The sequence below is a fragment of the Cottoperca gobio genome, chromosome 18, assembly GCF_900634415.1.
Source record: "Cottoperca gobio chromosome 18, fCotGob3.1, whole genome shotgun sequence".
Taxonomy (NCBI): domain Eukaryota; kingdom Metazoa; phylum Chordata; class Actinopteri; order Perciformes; family Bovichtidae; genus Cottoperca; species Cottoperca gobio.
The window spans coordinates 11257154-11279952 of NC_041372.1; the positions used below are offsets into that span (position 1 = coordinate 11257154).

Below are 22799 nucleotides of genomic sequence, written 5' to 3' on the forward strand. Positions count from 1 at the left end.
TCTCCACCAAGGCCAGGCTGTCTTTTAGACACCAGCTGGACAGCAACATCAACGCAGTGGACGCCACCTACTGAGGAGGACAGAGGGCTGCAGAGGAGATAAATGGACTCCTGTATCTAAGTTTTACGTCAGCCATTCATGCTTGGACCCTGTGGTGCGGACACGGGAGCCCGATAGCTGAGCAAGCGCATCTATCGCCACCTTTTTAGATGTGATCAACAGTAGTTGTGCACAGCCTCAGTTTGCATTTTAACCCCTAGTTGCTCGCTGCCCACAAAAGAACTCACGATGATTAATCAGACTCAACAAGGGACCGGGGGAAACACACTGGCACAGACTTGGTTTTCAATCTCTGTGCATTAAGATTTCATGAGAGTGGAGCCACTGCCCAAACGGACACCATGCTGATGAGAGAGAAAACATCATAAAAGACACGTTTACAGCATTCACAACCAAAAAGTGCACAACTTATTTTTTTTTACTGTTTTCTATTTACTGTTTTGACTCCCTTTGGAAATAAAGTGCAGATTTTTCAATTCCCTGTTGTGATAAATGAGTGTTTCCCAAAGCAGGATGAGGGAGTTAACCTTCAGAGTGTGATGATGAACATCTTTATCTAAACCTCGTCACCATCAGTCACCACCTAAGAGTGACGGAAACATATTTCTAATGCTGATCTTTCCCTGGACTTTGTTTTCTTTCTAACCCTGCTCCCCTGTACCCTAACAGGAAGATGCTTAGCGCCTCTTTTGAAAGCATTAAGCAAACTGAGCTGCACAGCAAAAAGTATTTTTCAAATTTGGTATATTGTCACTCTTGTTTGGCTTCAACGCAAATAAAATAAAAATATATATAATTTTTTTAATTATAAAACAATATATATATTTTTTATTATAAAAAAATATATATATTTTTTTTTTCATTATTATTATAAAACAATATATATATTTATTATAAAAATATATATATTTTTTATTATTAAAAAAAAAATATATATATATTTTTTTTTTAATTATAAAAAAAACCTTCCTGGTTGCATTTGATATTAAAATGTATTAACTTTTTTTTTTTTCTTTACTAACTGCAGACTTTCAGGATGAAACTGGTTCTGTATTTGCAATAATCTAACAGATATGAATGTGAGCGCTGATCCTAAATGCCACCGCTGAAATTTCAAAATTCAATGTTTGTCCTTTTAGGCAAAACCCATTATCCATTAATCATATCTAGAGTACGTCAAAAGAAAAGTATCTTTATTCTTTACTAACAAAATGATAACTAAAAATGTACATTAAAACCGTCTCCTGTGTTTTTGTTGATGGTGAATGTGAAAAGTTTGCAGCATAAAAAATGGGAATTACATACAGAAATTATGAAAACATTGTTTAAAAGAAAAAGTAACACCAAAACATTATTTCTTCACATATCGATCATTTCTTACCCAAGACAGACAATGTATCTTGTTGACAACATTTATTTAAGAAATGAGTTTACCGGTATAAAAAAAAGCAAACAGTTCTATAGACAAACTTCTTCCAAACCTGTGACCACTGATTAAGTCATCACTGCAGGTTTTAGGGTTTGGAGATGACGCCGTCTGGATAACGACTCTTAAAACGAGCAACGACGTCAGGATCCAAGAGATGAATGCCGTCAAGCTGGTTTCCAAGAGTTACCCTAGGAGGTGGAGGAGGAAAAAAAAGGTCAATCAGTACTTGTGAAATATATGTGGAACTGTGCCTTTTAAAATAAAGCGGGATTATTTTATGTTACCAGTTGGGCTGGACGTTGTGAGGTCGACCGAAAAGCTCGATCTTCCTGGTGCCGGGCGAGAGTCTCTCGATCATGCCGTAGATCTCATCCGGTTTGTGACTGGTGGAGCGGACCTGGAAGAGAGTTTGAAATGTGACGGAGCGATAGAATCTGAAGCAACCTTTCTCAGGCTATAGAATAAATACATCGTTTACCTCGGCCACAATGACGTCGCAGTCCAAACCTCGGTTGAATCCCTGAGGGCTTCCCTTTACGCCCACCTGAAGAGAAGCAACATGCTTTATATTTCAGACATTTATCTCACACACACCTTTGGAGGCCCGTTTATAAAGAACGAGCCTGTAGCAGCTCAGCATCTCTCTTCAAAACATCTTCTAGCTAATCCTTGCCAACTACCAAGAAGAATGCAAAAGAAGTAGAAGCTCCTGGAGGACATATTCCTAAAGCTCGGCGCTACGCAGCTTCATGCGTTCATGCACACAGGCAGATTAAAAGATACATAAGAGCAGCGGAAGACAAACATACCAGACAATGCTCCTTCCCGTGGTTCAGCCAATGCCCCGTCCTTCCCGTGCGGATGATTCTCTGAAGCTGGTTGGTTTTCACCCAAATGATTTCATCAACTCGATCATAGCTGACATATGAAAATAAACAAATTTTAAAAAAGCTGAATATATTTATGGTTCGTAAAATTCAAGCACTTATTAAAACACCAGCATTTTTCTACACTTTTAAGACTTGGATTTGAATGAAATGGTGTCCCAACATGACTTGAGGGTCGTGGAAGCACAGAAGTAAAATCTTACCCCCAAAGATTGAGACACTCTCTGCCCAGCTCCATCGCCCTGGAAGAAGAGAAGTTGTGCAGATGGTGAGTTTGAGCAGTCACAACTACATCTGGATAAATGTATTGTGAGGCAATACTGTAGAAAAAGTGTTTGTAGACTAAGTATTGTTAGATATGATAAATCCCACTAATACTACTTGTATTTTTTAAGTTCCCCCTCCCTTTTGGGGACCAGGAAACCAGGTAAGTTCTCGTGTTTAGTTCAGGGACATCTTGACATTGTAGGGAATTAAGTAAGCTGATGTAGTTACCTGCCGGTGACCCAGAGGAAGAGGAAGCCGTCATCTTGCAGGATGGGGATGTTGAGTTTTCTCATCTCGTCGTCAGTCAGTGTACCATAAGGTAGCTCCATGTGGATGTCCCACGGAGGGTCGGCCATCACCACAGCAAACTTACCGAGGATGGACACGTCCAAGAAGCGGATATCGCAGCAGATCCACTGCAAAGACAAAACACAATCTCTGTTCATTTCATAACCCAGGAAAAACGTCACCTCTCCCGCTATCCTACTGCATCTTCTTTCCTCATCCCTTCCTCGCTCTTCCTCACCTGTGAGGGGAACAGTTTGCCCTCGTTGTTGTCGGCGTCCCCTGCACAGAGGCCGAGCTCTGTGCTCCCGCCCTGGGGCCCCAGCAGGCTCCCCTCTATCTCGGGGGGGCTGTCGATCTCATAGTGGACGTATTTGCAGGTGTCCATGTGGAAACACGTGTTGAGGAAGGAGCAGTCGCCGAGGCTCTCGTCCGTGTGCTTGTTGATGATGCGACTGAATGAGAAAACAACTTTTAATACAAGTAGTATGTCTTTGATTATAGTATTTTAAATCAAAATCAAATAGAAAGTTTTTAAAGTTGGTTGATAGAGAGAGAGATGACAGGAAATAAATACAGCATAGCATGCTGAGGAACACTGACCGGAAGTGTAACTTGGTGCACGGCTGAGGTGTGTCCCCGGAGCGCACACACTCCTCTTTGGTCCCGTGGTCGCAGAACTCTTGGACCTGAGCTCGGCCGCGAGACCGGAACTTTTCCACGATGGACTGCTCCTTAGCTGTGCTGGCGTTAAGCAGCTCCAGAATCTCTCTGCTCATCTGTGCACAAATAACATCATACCATATCAGAAAACACACCTCCACACTATCCGGCACCAGTCGATCATTTCGGTTGCTGGACGAGACAAGAGGAGATATCGGTCATCTCCTTATTCTTCATACCTTCTTGCTCTGCTGCTCTTTAGTTGACTGTTGGTTCAGGAGGCTCTCTATCTCCATGTCCAAATGAGACGACTGGCTTTTGCTGCTCCTGCCCTTCTTATCAGCCCCGCTCCCTGATGCCGAAGGCCCCGCCAGCTGTGTGGAGGAAGCCGGCGTTACAGAGGTGAAGGAAGAGGTGAAGGACGAGTGCGGAGGTGAAGCAGAACGCTGAAGTGCGGGCGACAAGCCTGGAGCTCTTTTGTGGTGGGTTTTATCTTCTGCTTTTCTCTTGACTCCAGGCCGCTGGGCTCCAGCCCCAGTCCCGATCATAGCCCATAGTTTTGTGTGGTCCACTGATACCACGACTGAGGAGGAGGAAGTCGTAGATGAAGAGGCCGAGGCGGGCTGACGGACCTCGATGAGCTCCTGAGCAGAGAATTTAAGCAGCAGACTCTGGATGCATCCGTGACTGACAGCTGACTCAGACTGTAAACAAACAGAAGAAAAAACGTTTTTAAAATGTGAAGTTGTTAATATGATGCAGCAAAGCTAAACATAACATGTTTTCACTTTCCTCTACATAACTTGTGTACTATTCGCCACAAGAATTTCAAGACGCACACTTAGTTCATTTGTGATAGCGAGGGAGTCCGTTGGCATTGAAAGACTCAGATCAGAGAGATATGCCAGCAGCCTCTTCTCTAGTTCAGGGTCTGGTGGTCTTTCTGTCTCCTCCTGCGACGGGAGCGGAGCTGACGGAGCCGGGCTGTCACTCCTGGCTGTGGAACCCTCTGTACTGCTTCCTCCATCTGACCGAGAGGAGACAATACAGGTTCAAATCATCATTTAAAAAGGTTTTTTTATGCTAAGTTTTCCAGGTTATTTAAATATCAAAAGCATTTTACACCTTATCATTTTCAATCGTGACAATGTGAACATTACAAACATTACATTTTCAGCTATTTCATCTGGATATAAGATTTTGTTAAGTAATGGTTTGTGATTGTTCAAGCAAATATTCACTCGTTCCAGTTTCACAAATGTTTTACCAAATTAATATTTGCTGCTTTTCCTTCCCTTCCGTGAAAGTAGACTGGATTTCTTTGTGTTTTGGACAATAAGTCAAAAACAAAACAATGTATTTGATGATGTCATATTGGGTTCAAGAAAATGATGATGGGCATGGGACTGTATTAATAGACCCAACAAATAAATCAAGTCAGTTACAGCCCAAAACTATAACTATCAAACTGCAAGAAATATAATTTACTTGTTGAGAGTTCCTTGGAAAAGAAAATTAACTATAACTCGACTAATCGATCGACTGAAATATAATTTTCAATAGTTTCTAAGAATGTATAGACCAAACGATTAATCAACAAATGTAGAAAATAATCCGAAGATTATTCGATAATGAAAATAATATTTAATTGCAGCCCTAAATATAAATATTCTGCAATCAACTTTTAGCAAAAAGTATGGTGAAGCAAACAAGTGACGTAAATTGAAAGTTTGACAGTTGCATCAACATTATTGTGGCCTTTTGTAATAAAACATGGACGTTTGTCTTCATTCCACTATAATTAACTCATTAATTGGAAAAAGACGGAATTGTTGACTTAATAACAAAAACAATGGGTATTTGCTGCCCTGCTGATACTGATCGCTTTCTGGTCTGAACGTACCCGAGGAAAGTGCTGGGTCTTTCCGCCGCCGCTGCAGCCTCTCCCGCAGAGAGTCCAGCTGCTTCTTGTGCGCCTGAATGTTGCTCCATGTGTCCGACATGACGAGCTGAAGTCAACAGCAATAGCAACACCGACACCGTCACACTGAACAATATTTAGACAAAAGTTGAACACTGGCCCGCCTTGTTGGGAGCGAAAAATGTATGGTCCAAGACGAAAAAGTGACGTACCAGCATCTTGTGTGAGAAACGTTCCGGCTGACTGGTGTAAACGAACACTTCTGGTGGTTATATTATTTGAAACATTTACATTATTATACGCTTATCATCCTGTACTGAAAACTGTATTATAGCAAAGAAAAACGTGTAAAAATAAATCTTTCAGTTCATTTGTGAAGAGGTTTTTTAGTCGGACTCATTTTGTGTACGGACTACTCCAACTTCCGGCATTGGTGAAATTAAAAACCTATTTCCTCTGGGCTAAAATTCATTGCATTCGTGCTATTTTAGTAAATAGATATTTTCTGTAATCATATCAACGTTAGAACCTTAGATTTAATACTCGTCTCGTAACTTTCTAAACCCTCTGCTCCGCTGCTCCTCCCGTCACCAGGCTATTTCCTCTCTGAGCTAAAGCAAAGATGGCGGAAGAGGAGAAGAGTGGTGAGCCTGTGAAAGAGAAGAACGAACTGCAAATTATGAAGGTATTTGTTCTCAATTATACCACACGAATATTTAAATCCACTAAATGTCTGAGTCTTCGTGTTTTGTTGACTTCTCGTGAGCTCAGCGTCGTGTGTTACCTCTTAATGTGCTCGCTGGACATCTCGTTACTATAACAACTGACATGCTAACATACCTTATTTAGTATTCGCCCTTTATTTCTGATACTGTGTCAGGTGTATGAGTGACACATTACTTAATTAATGTGTAGAATAACTTCGAATCCTTGCGGTTAAGCCTTTAAAACACAGATACATTACTTTTTATAAGCATTATTAGCTTGCATCAATTCACTTCTAGCTGAATCATCAGGTTTTCGGTGTGCCTTAGGGCTTAATGCACCAAGGATAATGGTTTCACACCTAAATCATCCTTTATCAATAACTTTTAGACCCCATCACACCGTACAATTGGAGGTGTACATTAAGATAGATCCGTATATTATTTTCCGATAACAACTGTGATTTGACAGTTGTTTTAAAGGGGCATGTTGGTACTGCAATTCCATAAAGCTTTTAGACCCAAGTATGGGTCAAGCATCTAAAACACTGCTTCCTACAATTCCAATAATGCAACTCAATAGCTTCTTCCATGAGACCCTCTCTATCTGGTTAATGCCCACCTCTTTCCAGATTTTGCTATGAAAACTGTGCCTTTGGTCTATTTTTAACTGCTGTCAAAATGTATTTTTTTCTCTACCTCCCCCCCTCCTTCTTCATGCCCTCCCATCACAGGAGCTCGTGGATGAACTGTATAATTTCAGAGATTGCTATTTTGAGACTCACAGTGTGGAGGAAGCTGGCAGGAAACAAAGTGATGTCGCACAGGAGATCGAAAAGACACTCAAGCAGCTGGAGGAGAAAGAAGGTGAGTGTTACATTTACACAACAGCACGTCGGTCTTTAACTTTGAAGATTATAATTCACACTTGCTGTATCTCTGCGTTAACGAATACCCACAGAGCATTTGAAACACAAAGCAGAGTTTCTGCTGCAGAAGGGCAGGTGTCTGAACGTGGCTCCTGACTTCAATGCCGTAGCAGAAGATTGCCTTTCCCGCGCTGTGAAGCTGGAGCCTGGCCTGGTCGAGGGCTGGAACACACTGGGGGAGCAGTACTGGAAAAAAGGAGACCTGATCGGTGCCAAGAACTGCTTCACCGGCGCCTTGCAACAGGTATATTAAAGACAGGGAGATGGTTATGATTTCAACTCAGTGAAGAATTCTTTTCCGTTCTCCTTCCACACAAAAAGCCATAATACAAGCACCACATACTTAGATATACAGTAATACACAAGGTATTGTAAAAGCGCTTCCATTATAAAATTTGGCATGGTGCAATTATTTAACAACAAGACGATGAGTCGGCACCGATGTCATTAAACACTTATCGCGACTATATCGACATGCAATATCGTGCACGAATAAAGACGAGACTAAAATGTAAAACATAAACACTTTACCAAAATCCCTCTTTATTTTCGTTGTCAAAAAGAAAACTGTTTTTTTCTTTTCTTCAATGCAGCAGTTCTGTTTCCTGTGCTGCGAGCGCCATATCAGGACTACTGCGGCAGCACACAATGAGCACAGTCAGGAGGACTCGGAGTAACTTACTTACGTTAAAGTTAACAATGACAACAACAGGGCTTGGGAGAAAGAAACAAGGTGATATTTTGGCTAGACTAGATTGACTAAAATGTTCAACATAATCCGATGACTTAAAAAAAGATCAACGGTTTCCATTGACTGAAAACTATCTTTGACAAGGATAAAACTTAAAATGCTCAGACTTTTCGTCAATTAGAAAATAGCATAAAAACAGGATGAGGTTGACTAAATATGATAAAAACTAACAGGGACATTTGAAACAAGACTCAATAAATAAAAATAGCGGACAAAATTAAATCTGTCAAAAACAAATGTTACGTAACTAATGAATATACAGGTTGTTTCTGACTCCTGTGGAATTATTCCTCTCTCTCTCTCTCCATGCCAGGTTTCACTCATTGACTCCTCTGCCTTATGCTTTATCTTCCCCTTCTGTAGAGCAAGAACAAAGTGTCTCTACGCAACGTGTCTATGGTGCTGAGACAGCTGCCGGCGGCGGACAGCGACGCACATAGCAAGCAGGTGATGGAGAGTGTGGACATGGCCCGACAAGCTGTCCAGCTGGATGTCACAGACGGGACGTCCTGGTGTGAGTAGAGCATCCGGCTACTACTATTAAGCAGAGAAGAGTTGGAGGAAAGTTCTTACAGTGATTATACAAATGATGTGGCTAAAATTGTACTTCATGTAATTGTTTTTAGACATCCTGGGAAATGCCTATGTGTCCCTGTTTTTCACCAGTGGACAGAATCCACAGTTGTCTCAACAAGCTCTAAGTGCCTACGCTCAATCTGTGAGTATGAGCGCTAAACATGTTTAATACATTCTATCAGCTCTTATTGCACTATTCTACTATTTACTCCTCTCGTCCTCATTTGTAGGAGAAAGTAGACAGAGCTGCCTCGTGCTACCCGGAGCTGCATTTCAACCGAGCCACTCTGTTCCAGTATGAGGAGATGTTCGGGTCGGCGCTCGGCGGCTACAGCCGAGCCGCGGCACTCGACCCGGGCTGGGAGGAGCCTCCAGGCAGAGAGAAGCAGCTGCTGGAGTATCTGGAGAAAGTCACAGAACTCTTACAGAACAAGGTATGGAGAAAAATGTCTTGTTTCTTTCGTCACATAAACATATATATTACATTCATAGCAGAATACGAAAAACAGAAGATGGAACCAGTGAAACGTACTCAACATTTGATTTATCATCATTTTAGCTTTAGGACTGAACTTGTTTTATAGAGAAATAAGCCCTGAGTATATGAGTATTGTACTCCTTTTTAGTTTATTGTTTTTAAAAGAATGATATATATTTATTTCATAAAATGTCATCTTGGTTTAAGTTGATGTAAATATGATCATCAAAATGACAGATTGCTTTGTTCACCACAAGATGGCAGCAAAGCACATCCGTGTCTCTTGTTTTAGCTCCTAAGCGTCAGTCTCTCCATCTCTTCAGGGGAAGGTGAAGGCGCGTCGGTTAAGGACGATGCTCTCTAACCTCAGCACGTCGGCCTTGGGTCCCTGCGCCTCCCCTCAGTTCCGTTCTCCGACGGGCCGCGTCGGCAGCCTGGAGCCTCGAACTCTCTCCTCCCTCACGCACGGTCACAACGCTGGTGTGGCCGCCCTGGGCAAGGTGGTGTTCAGCCTGGCCTCTGAGGGTTGCATGGCCTTGTGAGTGCAGCTTAGCTTCTCAGTAATAGCCCACATATCGTGGTGTGATATTAGACAAAACACTTTGTGGAGCGGTAGTGTAAAAATCTTGCAATCTTTTTTTCCCTCCAGTACGTTTGGCATGGTGGACAGCGCGGAGTCCTGTATACTGGTGATGGTGTACAACACCGCTGACAGCTGGGGCGTCCTGATCGGAGACACTGTAGTCATTCCTGAACCTCAGGTCAAACGAAACAGTATAACGCATAAAGATGAGGTCAGTGTTTCATGTGTGCAGTTCAACATTTCTAGAGAAATGTTTTTCCAAATGGCTGACTTTCACATTTCCTCTCTCCGGCAGTCGTTTGACTTCAGAAGTATACGAGTGGACTCTCCTCTGCTGCTCATCGTCAACGGCAAGAAACAAAACGTCCAAAGTCAGATTGCTGCCTCCGTCAGCTACAAACCCCAGAGCGAATGAGCTGAACGAGCAACAGGAAGTGCAGCAAGAGGACCAATTTTTTGGGGGGGATTTCAAAGACCAGTTTGGATAACTATGGAAGTTTCCAAAGTTTGTGCCTGTTTTTATGTGTTGTTTTGTAAATAGAGGTCACCCTGTTAATTTGTCTTTAGATAGACACTTTGTTAATATTATAAATATTGCTTCTTTTTGTATTCTGTTGTTGTGGAGACAACTCTGAGTTCTTTTTTTTTTGTATATGAATGAACCTGTGATGATGACATTATGATGTCAGCCTTGTTACAAAAATCCTTTTACCGTAAATTTATTGTTTTGCGTTTTGTCTTAAAACAGCATAGGGCCACCAGGGGTCCTAAAAAATGTACATGATGAAATGTACTATATTGGTATTTAATTTATTTTACTTTTCACAGAATACATTTGGACACTTCATAGTAGGAAAAGCACAGGTATTACAAAAGATATTACCGATGGCTCGACTCTATTTAATTGTTCCCAGTAAACTGTGACAGTGAACCAGCGTGCACAATACCAGAACCCTGAAAAGGAAGCAGCTAAATGGATCATTTTATTATTTAATGTTACCGACTGTAATGTCAAAATGTGTTCTGTGGAAAAGACCTCTTGATCAGATATTTCACCACAATGTTACTCATCAAACAGTTCAAAGAGAATCTGTACAAAACACACTGGGTTTACCAGTTTACCAGCTGCTTTGGTTGTTTGTTATGCAAGGAAAATGTTCCCATTACACACAATATCCAAGTCTAGACCTCAGTGGGGTTCCTTATGCTTCCAATCAACAACCAACCAATTGCTCAGGTTTAACCCAGATTGGCCAAATTGCTCACAGTGTGCATGACAGACCACCTACTGTTATTCATTCAGAAACATATGTACTGTATCCATATAGGAAAATGTATGATTTGATTTATTTTTATTATAGAGCATTTCTTACTTTTTGGACCAAAACAAAGCATCCATTATCTTTACTTCAGTTCGGGTGAGACTACCCCCTCTTACTCCAACCCACTAAACTTCTTATACTTTTTATAAATGTGTCTGTTTCTTTACTAGAAGCAGGTGAAGCTGTTACTATCCTATTTTCGCTAAAACGGACTCAATCTACATTAACAGAAGACTGTAAGGCAGTGCTTTTTGTAAACAGAATTTATAAGTACTTCTTATCACAATTCTTAGGTAGGGACCAGGAATAGTAGTTGAACCTTGGATTTCACTCTTAGTTTAGTTCAAAATTACAATAGATATTACAAAAATGCACTCGAGGCAAACACTGAGTCAACTAAATTAGATATTAGAACACTTTGTTCACATAAGTTAATGTGCAACCGTTCTGAAACCTGTTGCCGTCTCAATGCTTCTTCATGAAGAGCCGGCCTCTCTCCCTGGTAGGGGAGCTATACTGGAAGAAGGTCTTGGCTCCGTCAGCCTCCAGGCAGGAGAAGAATCTGCTGTCCCCATCTTGGGCCACGGGGAGGAACTGAGGGCTTCTCTGGGGAGTTGCCTGCCGAGCCCCCCCTGCGTGACACACACGGGGGGTTGACGGATGTTTCTCATTGTTATGCTGGGTAAAATTCCCCTACATAGACAATCAGTTCATTACTCCGACTGTTTTTTTCTTAATGACCACTTCTTGACAAAACACCTACAGCTGTGTCTTCCTTTGTGCCATTTAACATCATTCTCTCTGCTTCCTTCCTTTTCTTATTCCTCAGTGTGATGTGACAACGGATTTAATAAAAGCATTCAAGTTTAGTTCCTTTCCTGCCACACTCTTTCTTTTTTGGACTGCAACTAATGATTATTTTCACGATCTGTGTTTCTCATTTGCTCTTTAAAATGTTGAAAATGGTTAAATAATGCCCTTTACAGCTTCTCAGAGACCAAGGTTCTCATATTGCTTGTTTTGTCTGACAAACAGGTGCAAAAGTCTGAAGGTAAAAGTCAAATAAATTACTTAAATGATTATCAAAATTACTGGCGAATAACTTTCCGTCAATAAATCGGCACCGATATTGTTGTAAACATTTAAATAGTATATTATTTTAAGTATCTGAATCTTTAAACAGTAACATTAATCTAAGTTCAAATTGCTGTTCTTACCAGTGTTGAAGTCGTGATGTCCCAGTTGTGGCGCCATGTCTCTCTCCCCCACACCCACCACCATGTTGCGCAGCCTCAGAGAGTCGTACAGTCCCTGTAGTTTCTGGTACTGCCTGTTTCTCTCCATCAACCTTTCGGACACCTCGCTGTACTTCCTTTTATACTCCTCCATCACCTGAACAAAACAAAATATTATACATTTCTATCCTTGTGAACAAGCGGCAACTAAAATCGCCATGTGTACCTAAAAGTTAAGATTTCAAGATCATGAACATAGATAAATAATGACGTTTACTTCTCTTATTTCTATTTCATCTATAGTCGAGAAACGGATAGAGATCATGAACATGGAGCTACTCCTCTGTCGCTTGTACAATCTTATCTCGGGTGTAACTCATTACAGAATGGCAACGGTATTTCTTGGCAGTTCAAAGGGCATGCTTAAGCTATTTATTTTTAAGTGGATTGACACTCTTATTAAGGTCAATTTCAAATGTGACATTATGAATCTGCACTTGAGTTTAAGAATCATGGTTTACTTTCTTCAAGGAAGCGATTTCCCCCCTCATGCCGGTGAGCTCCACCTCTCTGCTCTGGTTCTGCTGGGTCAATACCTTCTCCAACTGTTTCAGCTGGGACTCGGCCCGAGACAGGCTGTACTCTTGATACATGCGCTCCTGAGTGACCTGTTTACAAAGAAAAGCTGGGTGTTTTACAGGGAAAGAGAAGACTGACTACAGGCTACATTTCAAGACTCGCAGATACAGAGCTACACTATGTTCACGTAAACACAAACATAAAGATATTTGACCTGATAGCTCCAGAAAGCCAGAGCACGGCCACTGATGTCCAGAATCACGTCTGGTCGCAGACCTGCCAGCACCATGGCTTTGTACTCCTCAGAGGGCGACAGCTCCGTCCTCACAATGTCCAGCTTCCCAGACAGCGCAGAGGAGCAGGCCGGGCAGATGCTAGGAGAGCGGCTGAACTCACCGGACCCGTGCTGATCACAGAAAACATGTGAGCAAGCTGTGACCCAGGCGAAGCCGCCCAGCTTGGTCCGACACTTTGGGAAGTTACAAAGGAGTGTGTCGTCGCAGAGAGACATGGCCACGACTGTGAAAAGTACAGTTATATTTCAGTAATGGAGATGAGCAGTAGGCAAGGTTCTATAAAGCATCACATACATTTTGAATTTGAAAGACCTTCACCTAGCAAGGTAACGCATATAAAAAAAGATATTTAGGAGAAAAAGGCTATTCAATAAAATGTATTAGCAGGCACAAGCCTACACTCTTTCGGAAATCAAATTCTAGGAGGTTTCAAGAATCCAAGGTCCTATTTGGTGACATTTGGGAACTCAAAATTACTAGGTTTGGGATAAAAAAGGTTTCTGTTTTTGCTATTTTATGCATTGTTAAGAGTTTTTCTTTCCCATCATCAGGCTCAGGGATAGCTTCATCCCGCAGGCAACAGGACTTTTGAGCTCTTAACTCATCACTATAACATTTTACCTTATATACTTACTGTTTTAAAAACACATCTGTGTATATATATTTCTCACTGCTCATTATGCATATACATTGACTGCCTTACTGTTTACATTCAGTTTATTCATTTGCAATACTGTCTGACTGAAATTACATCATTTTATTCATGTTTTTTTTATGTCTTAGATTCAAATTGTTCTTTACTAGCGTGAATATACAAGATAACGTAATAATAAATACCCCAAATATCATAACTTTGCTGTTTGTAGCAATGTAGCTCAGCTAAATTAGCTAGCTTAATGTTGAACCAACTGCCATTAAATGTTAGCATTAGCAGGCTAGCAGGTAAATTGATAAGAGTCAGGCTAAACTGTTGCTGTCTGCTTTCTGTTTAGCCACTGCCTATGAAAAGAACAACTTTGACTTATATATTATATATATTCTGGTCATTTCGGGAGATTCGCTACCAACCTACCGGTTAGCTCTTCAGTCGGCACTGCACGTGACGCTAAATGAATACTGTAATCTGATTGGTTGATCACAACACACAATCTCAACGGTAAAATCCTAAAGAAATTGACTTCAGATAGGCTATTTAAAAGTAACATAAATTAAGTCTAAAACTACTGAATAGTACAACTTTTACTGTTGGCAATGTTAGGCCTATATGCATAATACTTCGGCTGAAACTGAAATGTTGAATTCAATTTAATTGAGTATGTTTATAATGTGGCTGTAGCTATTTACTTAATGCAACCTGGACTTTGACTTTACATAGTTTATTTTCCAGGTGATGATTAAGTTGGATGAAGTGAGACACTTTAATGAGCAGCCCAAACTGTAACCATTTAGAGAAACATGGCAGTTATTTCCCCCAAAACAAATAATGCTCTATTTTCTAACACGGCCTCTGCGTGGATATATGTATAATCTGAGACACCTACTTAAATATGCCCCCCCCCCCCCCACCTCCTCCTCCACCTCCTCCCACTTTTTCTCTCTCTCTCTTTTATCCATTTCTCCACGTGGTACAGGAGTAAAAGAGGGGGGTGAAAGAGGGGCATTGTGCTGTGCGGCAGTGGATCCGGGGGTTCATAGTGAGAGAGGGGAGATGCTCACTCAACTGTGTCCAGCACGCCATTGTCAAAGATTCCCATCTATTCTCTGCCTTTTAAATAGAGCTCCAGTGTAAGATGCTTTTTTGGGGGGTGGGTGGGAGGGGGGTATTATACGCTTGGTGATAACACACGAAATACATGCATGCATGTGGAATGGCTGTGTGGCCCCACTTGCACACAACTCAGTGCACTGTTGTTTATAATTGGCCCTATGGAAATCAAAGGGTAGAAATATCGCATGTTCACTCCTCATCCGGCACAATAACACCACTGGGAAGACATATTGTTGACTGATGGAAACCACCTGCAAGTCAATTGTTATGGTTGAATTATTAATACTTGCTGATCATTATAAAAGTGTCTGCAGTACACCTGGGGGTCTTCAACAGATGTTACCTGATGGATGAGTCACTTGTTACTTCTTTTATACATGTTAGTGCGTCTTAATTTGACCCACAATGATTTATTCTCTTCCAGAAATGATTAAAACATTTATCTTATAGCCAAATAGCCTATCCGAACGCCCATTTAAATTAGTTTTTCAGCCATCCAACGGCTTTGACACCTAATTGTCATGTTTTATTGAAAGTTTATAGCTGCTGCGTGAGTGTGTAAAGAAAAATAAAGCTGGGGAGAAAGAGAAAGAGAGAACCAGGGAGGCTGTGTGTTACACGCCATTGAAATGCAAATATCATTGAAGAACAAGGAGTGGTTCTGTGTGTGTGTTTGTGAGTGTGTTCGTGTGTGAGTGTTCGCGCGCGTGTGTGTGTGTTCCCTGTATGTGCATGCAGCGGGAGAGGAGGGGCGCAAATTGGACAAGTTTTTTTGGGGGAGAAGAGACTTTAGAAAACAGCCACACACACACGCAGCTTCATATGGCACGGTGCAGACCTGCGGATTTCACCTATTTCACCTAGTGCTACTTTTTTTTAGATTCTTCCACAAAAAGACGCTCTTTTTAGATTTATAAGTGAGCTCAGACATTCTTTTATTTTTTTGAAATTTTACTTTTTATCCCGGGACTTGCGGGATGTGCACGACTCTTTAACTTTAGATGCTCGGATGGTTACAGGAGCGCTTCCAAGTGCGCAAAAAAAAAAAGTGCCTACTGCCATTCAACCGACTGATGCCCCCCTCTCTGTTTGAGTCGCAGTGAATCATGTCACGCCGGAAGCAGAAGCGACCCCAGCATCTAGTTAACGCGGATCCGGGGGGCCCACGGCTGCTATCTCACGGTGAGTAAACATCTTTACGAATGTGCATGCGTTTTTTGTCTTGAATTTCTTGAAAGAGTGCAACCATCCTGCAACTTAATGGTGCTCATCTCTGCGTGCGGCATTTACTTTGAGAGTCCTACAATCTTCAGAGAATTGATCAAAAGCAAAAGTGTGGGTTTCGGCGTTCATGAATTGTGTGCGCTGTTTGGGCTATTGTGTGGTTTCTCTGTTGATTGCAGTAATTTTCAAAAGTTTATTTATGCATGGCCACATTCCAACAAACGCACCTGATTTAACAAAATCAAAAAGTTGAAGATCTAAGTTTATCAACTAAAGAAACCTCTCCTGCTCAGTCATTCACTGTAATGGGCCCCACTAAATGGAGGCCTTAGGCACTTTGGTCGGGGCCAATAAACGTGTCCCTGTGAAATGAATAGAGTAGGATTAACTAACATACATCTGTGGCCATTTTCATTTGCTGTTCGTCCTCTAGGAAACCAACAGGCTGCTCAGCGCTGACTGCTGGAGGTCTTTGATTAGTATAGAGCACCCTCTTATTTGTTAACAATAAGGTGCATGGGTGGGGGGAAGGGAAGGCAGTGTTTTTGGTAAAGATTAATCTTCCACCCTTCTATTCTCTTCTTCTTTTGCTCTTGGTCCAAGCCTTTCTCTCTTATGCACCCCTCTTCCCCCATTTTCCACCTTCTCAATACTTCCCTCCCCCTTCTTTCTCCCTCTTTCTCGCCCCCAACCCTATTGACTGTATACTCCTACACAGTTGGGGCGGGGGGCTCAGATGGATGAGAAAAAAAAAAGATTCAGAGGGGATGGTGAGATTGCTCTCGCACTTGTTCTGTGTTGCAATGGGTTATATCTTTAAGTGCATGCACTTAAGACTCTCTGCAGGTAAACTTCCTCAAAAGAAAGTTTAGCCTGGGAGTTATTTATGTGTTTCCTGCAGGTTAGGGTTTGTTTATAAGTCCCAGGGAAGGCATTTCACTGAGGTACAGTCTTTCATTCCATCACTATATCACTCCAGGAGGGAATAGTTAGTTTGTCTCTCCATTGTTGTTACCCTCCCCCTTCTTTTTCTTTTTACTCTTTCTCACTCTGTGCTCAAGATTCTGAAAGAATTTGACCCCTGAGCAGCAGAGGTCAGATTAGTTGACCAATCAGAGTGTCTGGACAGTGCCCAAAACCCTTAGCTTGGCCTGACCCTTGACCTCCACTGTGACGTAAAGGGGGGAAGGGTGAATAGGGAGATGAAAGACGTAACTGCTGTAGGGAGGGGGTGGGTTAAGAGGGGTTATGGGTTGTCTTGGTGATGCCCATTGTCCTCTAAAATGAGTTGCCATAGCAGCAAGGTGGTCTGTAAGCTTTTTTGTGTGTGTGCAAGATGTTTGAGGAGTTTTGCTCCGGAGAGCACAGATTGAGACAAGACATTAGAAAGACTCATAGACTGCAGCGTTTCTTCCACTTGTTTATTTGCTTGTTCAAGGCCATTTCCTAGCAGGCATTTCTTTTGAAGTCGTAACAGGATCTTTTGGTATGCACACAACTTTGCGAACTAAACTTGTAAACAATAAGCATAATCAATGAAATAAACAGACTGTAACTGAAGCAGAAAGTTTTAATGAATTTACATACCTGGAAAAAAAAAACAAATGTGAATTAAAAGTTCTCTTTTTTTCTGTCAATCCTCAGATGATCACCTGGGCATGAAGTCACCATCCACATCTCTTGGCTCAGAAGTAACCTCATCAGGGTCCTCCTCCTCATCCCCCACCTCTCTCCAAGACTGCCAGCCGCCTCTGGCCCCTCGCCCATCCCCTGGTGGGCTCCACGCGCCCTCCTTGCCCAGCGAGAGCTCGCCTCCTCCCCACTGGCCCAGCCACATAGCCCCCTTCACCACCTCCCTCCCCAACACCCACTCTTCCCTTTCCCCAGACTTTCCGCACCCCTCGCTGTCATCCCAGACTCACTCACCTCCTCCCTTGGGTCAAACCTCAGGTTCCCACAACCTGTCCCACCAAGGAAACTCTCACTCCACCATGACCTCCCCAACGATGGGCAGCTCAGCCACCACCACTACCTCGTCCTCCTCTTCCTCATCCTCTTCTTCTCAGTATGTGCTGCCTCGCCGCGACAGCTCCAGTCCAGGTCATCACCAGGCCTCCAGCTCTCCTGGGCAGCAGGGACAGATCCAGGTGTCGCCGACCTTGGCTATACTGCTAGAAGAGTTGAGGGTTTTACAGCAGAGGCAAATCCACCAGATGCAGATAACAGAGGAGATCTGCAGGCACGTTCTAAGGCTGGGGGGTGCTGTCTTTGGCCAAGATAATAACACACATGCCAGTAGTGCAGACAGCAACCAGAAGTCTATAGGAGCAGCATCTTCATCACCAACACACCCCTCCACTGCCACGGCAGTAAGCACAGCCTCATCGCTTTTGACTGGACTTCCATCTTCCCTCTTCCCACAGCCCTCCATCTCTAAATCAGGTGCTTCACATGTCAATGGTAGCAGAGCTCCATCCTCCTCTACCTCTTCCACATCTATTTCATCCTCTATGAGCTCCTCTGTTGCCTCCCTACACCCTCTGTCCTTGTCATTGGGCCTACCACCACGCTACCTCCACGAGAAATCCTCCAACACCTCCTCGTTTGGTCATAGCAATAGTCTCAGTTTCCCCACCCCTCCCCTTCCTACCGCCAGTCATTCCCAGGATCTCCAGCCCAGCTCCTCCCTGGGCTCAGCTTCCTCAGCAGGACGCCCTCAACATGTGTGTCGTTTTTGTGGGAAGGTGTTAAGCAGCGATTCCTCACTCCAGATTCATCTGAGGTCGCATACAGGTGAAAGGCCCTACCAATGTCCCGTCTGCTTGAGCCGTTTTACAACCAGAGGGAACCTCAAAGCCCATTTCCTGCGACACAGAGAGCAGAACCCGGAGCTTTCCCTCTCTCTGCTGCCCCCAGCACTGACGGAGCAAGCACTGAGTGTTCCCAGTCCCATCCAGAGAAGGAGAAAACGGCGGACTGATGATGACGAGCCATTTAATGCAGTGAAAGGAAGCATTCCTGGGATGACAGAGAACATGGCTTTAGGATTCCTGTCTGGTGCGTCCACTCGGCCATCGCCTTCCTCTCTACCTCTGCCCCCGTCAGTGGACATGGCATTGCTGTCAACAGCCCATTCACTGCTACAACTGAATAGAGCCTCGGCTGCAGCGGCTGCCAGCGCATCTGGCACAGGACTGCCTTCGTCCTCGTCCTCGTCCTCCGCCATGGGCAGCCAGTTCAAAGGAGCAAAGCAGCAGCGATTTGATGAAAACACACCTCCTCACTCCGCCCTCCATACTACCTCCCCATACTCCCAACTGGCCCACCTCCCCAAGATTCTCTTCCCTGAAGGTACCTCCCCTCACCACCTTGCACTTCTCCGGCCCCCAGGTCACCCATCTGCCTCCCACCTCACTTCGCCTCATCAGCTGCCCTTCCCATTTCCACCTTTCCCCAAACCATCAACCTCCTCCCCGTCTTCATCTTCCCCCACCACCTCTACCCAGACCTCAGACACCTCTAAGTTGCAACGCCTAGTACAGAAGCTTGAAAAGCAGCCACAGCGAGGTGCCTCTTCTTCCTCCGCCTCCTTACTTGCTGAATCACATGGGGACACATACGGCCATGACCTGTCCACCACCTCCAGTGCCTATCGCAGGGAAATGTTGGCTGCTCTCGGCCTGAGCCCAAGTACCAATGCTGCTGGACTAATGACCAGCCAGGGAATCTTAGGTTCTGGCACTACAACTACCATGACTACCCACTCTCTGCCTACCGGCCAGGCTGCTAATCAGTGTGGGGTTTGCCTGCGTGTCCTCAGCTGCCCCAGAGCTCTGCGCTTGCACCAGGCCACACATCTGGGAGAGCGCCCCTTCCCTTGTAAGCTGTGCGGCCGTTCCTTCTCCACAAAGGGCAGCCTCAGAGCCCACATGGCCACTCACCGTGCAAGACCGGCCAACTCCCGTGCCTTGAACTCCTGCCCGTTGTGCCCACGCAAGTTTACAAATGCCTTGGTTCTTCAGCACCATATCCGCTTGCACCTGGGAGGGCAAATACCACCTGACGAAGATATGCCTCCTGAAGAGGCAGCAGAAACAGAGAATGCCGTTTTCAATGAGCGTGTTAATAACTCCCCATCGAAGGCACCACAACTCCTTCCTCTGGCCTTAACAACAAGCTCCAAGTCTCCAATTAATGCTCTCAACTCAGGGTCTACTTCTAAGAAATCCACAGCTGCTGATGCCACTTCTGTGAAGATGGAAGAGTCAGAGGGCTCCACACCCAGTGTTAGCCCACCCCTGACCCGTAATCCCCCCTCAGTGGGAGCCGAGGACCCCCTGCGTCTGGGAGACAACACCCTAGCTGATGGTAGCCCCATGAACAGTGCCATGTACTCGGAGGAGGAGACCCATGCTGACCTGGTCAACACCAGTCCTTTCAAAGCACCCTTAGCTGTAGTGAATGGAGACGCAGAGGCAGATGACACCCCTTTATCTCTATGTGTTTCAAAGCCTGGAGTAGAAAATGATACGCTGCATACAGGGGTTAATAATGATGAAGCCTGCTCCACAGACAAACCCACCACAAGTCCTGATTCCAACCCCGAACCCCCAGCTGCAAATCCCTCACCTGCACTCACCCCACCTGCCAGCCCCAAAGCTATCCCTGAAGCAGAAGAGGCCTGTGGCAGTGTAACGCAGGAGGCACAAGAGAGTGACGCTGCCCAAAGCAAAGGCAAGAGTGAGACTATCGCACCCAAAGAGCCTTTGCCAGTGCTGGATTCAGAGCCAGAGAAGGATGCTCCAATGGAGGAGGGTTACGGAGTGGAGGAAAAGCCTTCAGAGGACCCAGAGCCCTCAGTCCCAGTACTGAACACCCAGCCTTCTCGCCCCGACAAACCCTACAGCTGCACCCAGTGTGGAAAAGCGTATGCCAGCAGGAGTGGACTGAAGGTAAGGGCAGAATATATTGTGGATTTACACTGTTCTTGGGTCCTAAGACAATAATTTGAATGTATTAATATGAATATATTAAAAACTATTGTGTTGTGTCTCCAATCAACAGGGCCATATGAAAACTCACCCTGGAGCTTTGACCAATACCCCCTCCAAGGCTCAAACCAATGACACTGACATTGCGGAGGATCGCTGCTCAGATTCAGCCAATAAGAACCCGGGACAGCAAGAAGAAAATCAGGGATCGGCTAAATCCCCTGAGAAAGGGGACAGCACAGATCCTCTACCGATCGGGGTTGTTTCAAGTGTGGAGCCTATGGACACTACTGTGTAGAGTTAGTATTGTTAAGTGGCTGCAGTCAGTCTTTAAAAGGGTCCTGACAAGGGAATGTATTTTTTTTTTTTTTTTATATAGAATGAGATTTGTTTTCTTGAGTCATTAATTCTAATTCATGTTTACCTTTTGTATTAGGCAGATAGATCCAGTTTTTATTCTAGTAACATTGCAAGAGATTTGTGAATGTAGTATTTTAGCTTTGTTATTTTTGTATTTCAAAGACCACAGTGAGGCCTTATCTTACACACTTCACAGAATTGTCACAATGAGAATTAATTGTTTGCGCTTTTGTCTGCTGACACCTATTTCAGCACATATTGTATAAGCTGATTTGAATAAGAGGGACGATCCAGCATTTTACAAGATGAACTCCAAACCAAAACAGGCCAAATTAGTAATGGCCGATGTTTGTAAATATGAGCTGCGGTTACATGTTATGCCTTTTTATTGTTACTTTTTTTCTTTCCTTGTTTTGTTTTTTAATGCCATGCTGCTGAAAGCATGTTTCTGATGTGTTGAGTTGCACTGTGAGTTGCACTGTGTCGTGTGCTTCCGAAACATCTTCTTAAACAAACACATTAGCAATGATGATAACCACGATGGTAATAATAATGGCGATGATTGTGTTAGATTATCAGTACTTTTGTGAGAAGTCCTTGTACTTATAGCTGTAACATTTGCTAGCAGCAAATGACCTTATCCATACTGATGATTGTAAATGTTTTTTCTTGTTGTCGACACTATCTTCAGGGTCAAACCGACAACAAGGATGAACCCTGTCCGTTGTAATTCCCCATCCTTTATCTTTCCTTTTCCCCCTCTTCCCTCTGCTCTCCTCTCTCAAAGCACTTGAGAGTTTTCTGCTACTGCAGAAATTGTCTGCACTCACTGCATTCCTGCTTTGCCCAGTTTAGTATTTGTATGCCTTGTAAACCCTTTTTTTGTAGCAATGACAACATATGTTCCCATGCCTCCCATGTGATGTATAAAAGATAAATAAAACAAAGGCAATGTGAAGAGGAGACCTGTTTGTTGCTCGTCTGTGGTTTGTTCTATTCTTTGTGGTCTGGGTTCAGTTTAAGCCTGCGTCTTTGTCACTTCATTTATCTGTTTAAGTATTCTGTTTGCATGACTCTTGTTCTGTGTGCTGTTGGTCAGTTTTCGCTTGTTTGTTCCAGCTCTCGGTGTGTCTGGATCGGGGGGGCTCTTTGTCTGGGGCGCTGGGCTAGCTGTCTCCTAATTCTGCCTCTTTTTTTTGCCCTCAACGTCTTTTAATATGTTTCAGTTCCCCACTACTGTGTGTGTGTGTGTGTGTGTGTGTGTGTGTGTGTGTGTGTATGTGTGAAAAGGATAATCAGAGCCTGTATGAGTGTGATTGAGGGTGCAGCTGTAGAGGCTGCCACCTCCCTCCCTACCTCCCCCTGCCTTTCCCTCCCCTCTCTGTGTCATACGCTCTTTCATACTCACTCTCTTTCATTTTCTCTTTCATTTCTCTCCCTCACTCTTTCTGCTCACCCCCGTCACCCCCTCACCCCTGTACACTCCCCCCC

General features: G+C 43.7%; 4 protein-coding genes across 6 annotated transcripts; 2 read left to right on the forward strand and 2 right to left on the reverse strand.

The window, feature by feature from the left end:
- Window positions 1-1232: 1232 nt before the first annotated feature.
- mettl3 (methyltransferase like 3) lies at window positions 1233-5858 on the reverse strand. 2 transcript variants are annotated; one of them, XM_029455029.1, is made up of 12 exons: window positions 5725-5858; window positions 5495-5638; window positions 4431-4618; window positions 3831-4295; window positions 3532-3707; window positions 3170-3383; window positions 2872-3059; window positions 2580-2618; window positions 2299-2407; window positions 1968-2033; window positions 1774-1886; window positions 1233-1677 (listed from the first exon to the last, which is right to left on the reverse strand). In XM_029455029.1, exons 2-12 carry the CDS (start codon window positions 5592-5594, stop codon window positions 1575-1577), a joined length of 1761 nt encoding a protein of 586 aa, XP_029310889.1. In that variant the 5' UTR covers window positions 5595-5638; window positions 5725-5858; the 3' UTR covers window positions 1233-1574. The 2 variants fall into 2 exon arrangements, with proteins under 2 accessions (XP_029310889.1, XP_029310888.1); XM_029455028.1 differs by lacking the exon at window positions 5725-5858 and having other exon boundaries at window positions 5495-5711.
- Window positions 5759-10999, forward strand: ttc5 (tetratricopeptide repeat domain 5). Of its 2 annotated transcripts, XM_029455031.1 has the most exons (10): window positions 5759-5777; window positions 6107-6197; window positions 6951-7083; window positions 7178-7389; window positions 8260-8410; window positions 8523-8614; window positions 8703-8906; window positions 9274-9488; window positions 9600-9744; window positions 9829-10999. In XM_029455031.1, exons 2-10 carry the CDS (start codon window positions 6135-6137, stop codon window positions 9946-9948), a joined length of 1335 nt encoding a protein of 444 aa, XP_029310891.1. In that variant the 5' UTR covers window positions 5759-5777; window positions 6107-6134; the 3' UTR covers window positions 9949-10999. The 2 variants fall into 2 exon arrangements, with proteins under 2 accessions (XP_029310891.1, XP_029310890.1); XM_029455030.1 differs by lacking the exon at window positions 5759-5777 and having other exon boundaries at window positions 5950-6197.
- Window positions 11000-11287: 288 nt separating this feature from the next.
- On the reverse strand, window positions 11288-13180 carry ccnb1ip1 (cyclin B1 interacting protein 1). Its single transcript, XM_029455033.1, has 4 exons — window positions 12884-13180; window positions 12612-12758; window positions 12073-12247; window positions 11288-11487 (listed from the first exon to the last, which is right to left on the reverse strand). The coding sequence occupies exons 1-4, from the start codon at window positions 13178-13180 to the stop codon at window positions 11321-11323; spliced, it is 786 nt and encodes a 261-aa protein (XP_029310893.1). The 3' UTR covers window positions 11288-11320.
- A 2531-nt stretch (window positions 13181-15711) lies between these two features.
- Window positions 15712-22266, forward strand: si:ch211-212k18.5 (sal-like protein 4). The gene is made up of 3 exons (XM_029454777.1): window positions 15712-15915; window positions 17602-20909; window positions 21022-22266. Exons 1-3 carry the CDS (start codon window positions 15840-15842, stop codon window positions 21244-21246), a joined length of 3609 nt encoding a protein of 1202 aa, XP_029310637.1. The 5' UTR covers window positions 15712-15839; the 3' UTR covers window positions 21247-22266.
- Window positions 22267-22799: the final 533 nt, after the last annotated feature.